Source organism: Orycteropus afer, unplaced genomic scaffold, assembly GCF_000298275.1.
Source record: "Orycteropus afer afer isolate SDZICR_OR568_19922 unplaced genomic scaffold, OryAfe1.0 scaffold00510, whole genome shotgun sequence".
Taxonomy (NCBI): Eukaryota; Metazoa; Chordata; class Mammalia; order Tubulidentata; family Orycteropodidae; genus Orycteropus; species Orycteropus afer.
In genome coordinates this window covers 1,047,622-1,049,909 of record NW_006922097.1, presented here as the reverse complement: position 1 = coordinate 1,049,909, position 2,288 = coordinate 1,047,622, and the positions used below count along the sequence as shown (strand labels likewise).

At 38.1% G+C, this 2,288-nt stretch overlaps 1 protein-coding gene across 1 annotated transcript in view; it reads right to left on the bottom strand.

The window, feature by feature from the left end:
- Positions 1–949: 949 nt before the first annotated feature.
- The window catches only part of CCDC30 (coiled-coil domain containing 30), a 218,587-nt gene continuing 217,248 nt past the window's right edge, over positions 950–2,288 (bottom strand). The window contains 2 exon segments of the mRNA XM_042782917.1: positions 950–1,148; positions 1,486–1,553. Of these exon segments, the coding sequence (XP_042638851.1) occupies positions 950–1,148; positions 1,486–1,553 (267 nt within the window).

Below are 2,288 nucleotides of genomic sequence, written 5' to 3'. Positions count from 1 at the left end.
AATGACGGTTCAAACCCACCAGCCACTCATGGAAAGGAAGACGGGGCACTCTACTTCGGTAGTGATACTGCCTCGGAAACCCAAGGAGGGGTCAGTATGAGTCAGGTCCAACTCAACGGCACATAACAACAACAGATGATAATAACTACTTAAAATATTTGCATTTGAATAAGGACCAAAAAGGAATAGCTCCAAAATGAAAAGAGTTGTGTTAAGAATGTGGGATTAACGACTGAGACTATGGCCTCTAGCTGCCCTTCAGGTCTGCAACTGAACCCACTCCTGTGGCTTCCATCCAAATAAAAGACAGGCATATGAGGTGAACATTTACCTGAGGTAGATACACTCCTTGGAGAGAACAATCATAGGAGAAAGAAGGGCTTTGTATACACAGGGAGACAGCTCAGGGGGCAGGAGTGCATGGATGGAAGGACACAGGGAAGAGGTAACTATGGGAAGGGGAGCTGTTGCATTATGGTAAGTTGTAGTCAATGTCATGAAACAAAGTGTATGTGAGCTGCTGTATGGAAAGTGAATTTGCTCTGTAAACTTTCACCCAAATCACACACACACACACACACACACACACAAAGAATGTAGGATTATAAGAGTTTTTTTTCTTTTTGAAATACTTGCTTTAATGTTATTATTCTAACAATTTTTTAAAGAACAAGTAAACAAGAAAGACCTGTGATAGTGGGAAAGAGTGCTGAATTAACCATATATATCCTCTGCTGAACAGAATCCTAATTAAATCATTTAACTTAAGTCATTATATTGATCAATACAAGGCATTTGAAGATATCAAACAAAATTGAGAAATCCATTTTTGTAAATGGTTTAATGAGTTTATCAGCAATTTCTAAGACTCCTTTTTGATGTCCAGTGGAGATCTGTAGTAACCCTTCTCCATGTCCAAGCTTCAGTTTAGTTTTAGATACCAATGACTCTACCATTCTGACATTTGGTCTTTTTCTTGGATGCTTTGTGTCTCTTTTAAAGAAGCCCCATTTACGTATCCAACTTCAGAACTGTGTGAACACGGAAGAGACTCAGGGAACTCTGGGTTTGCTACTGCTTCTTCTGATTTTTGTTCTTCAATCTCTTGAAGAGTTCCAACTGACTCAACCAAACCTGTTCCTGAAAAACTAAGAAATGCCATATATAAAGTTATTGCATAGACAGAATTTTCTGGTAGCAGTTTGGGGTTATGAGGAAAAATTTTTTATAATTGTTAAACACAAAGAAAGCCCAATAAAACTTACCTTAAGCCTATGTTCCTGAGTTATTTCCTACCTTATGCCAAAATTCTGTGATATGCAAAGGTGAAGGAACGGGGAGGGGAGAAGGAATTGGAAGAAGATTCAAATACTAAATGTAAATAAAATTATCGCCAAATGCTGTGGTTTCTCAGGCCAGGAGCTCAGCACTAGTTAGGCAGCCATGACTCCCAGGCACACAGATGATTCTCTTGACTTTACTAACCTGAAATTGGGTGAAAGTATTATCTTATCCAGTATTTCCAATTCAGTGATTTTACTAACTGTTATTTCCTAAAAGGAAAGAAAGGATGAGTATTAAACAGCATAATGAGGAACCATTGGCAATATGATCCTATACTTACGCTTTACACATACATTTTTTGTTAAAAATGTAACTCCTACTCCCTTTAAGACTTTTGGTAATTACAAAGGTCATACTTTTTACATTAGTACTTTTACTGCTAACTGGCTTTTATGCCTACTTCTCTATTTGAATTAGCATACATTAGTTGATATAATCATTCTATTTACTTAGCTAAATTTTTACTTAATACTATGATAAACATTTTCTCTCTCTTAAGCATGAAAAATGCACCTGAGCCCTATGACTTAAAAAACAAGTTATCTTTTTTCCACAAAAATGTAGCCTCACAAAGACCAAATTTTACCTGCAGTTATAGGTATTTCCTGATTCCCCTAAAAATCTCAGGTTAATGCAAACATTTAAGGTTCTTGGCTGCTAAACAAATGGTTGGGAATTCAAGTCCACTCAGACACATCTTGGAAGGAAGGCCTAGTGTTTTACTTCCTAAAAATTAGCCACTGAAATCCCAAGTGTGGTAGTTATGTTTGTGTGTCAACTTGGCTGGGCCTGGTTGAGTGGTTGGGCAGCTGGTGGTAGTTATTCCCCATGATGAGACTGGCAGTCAACTCCATGGTGGGATCTACCACAAGCAGCTGAGTAGCTGCCTTTGGGATGTGGTCTGCTTTCCTGTATATAAGGAGAAGCCTTGGGAATGGTCTCTA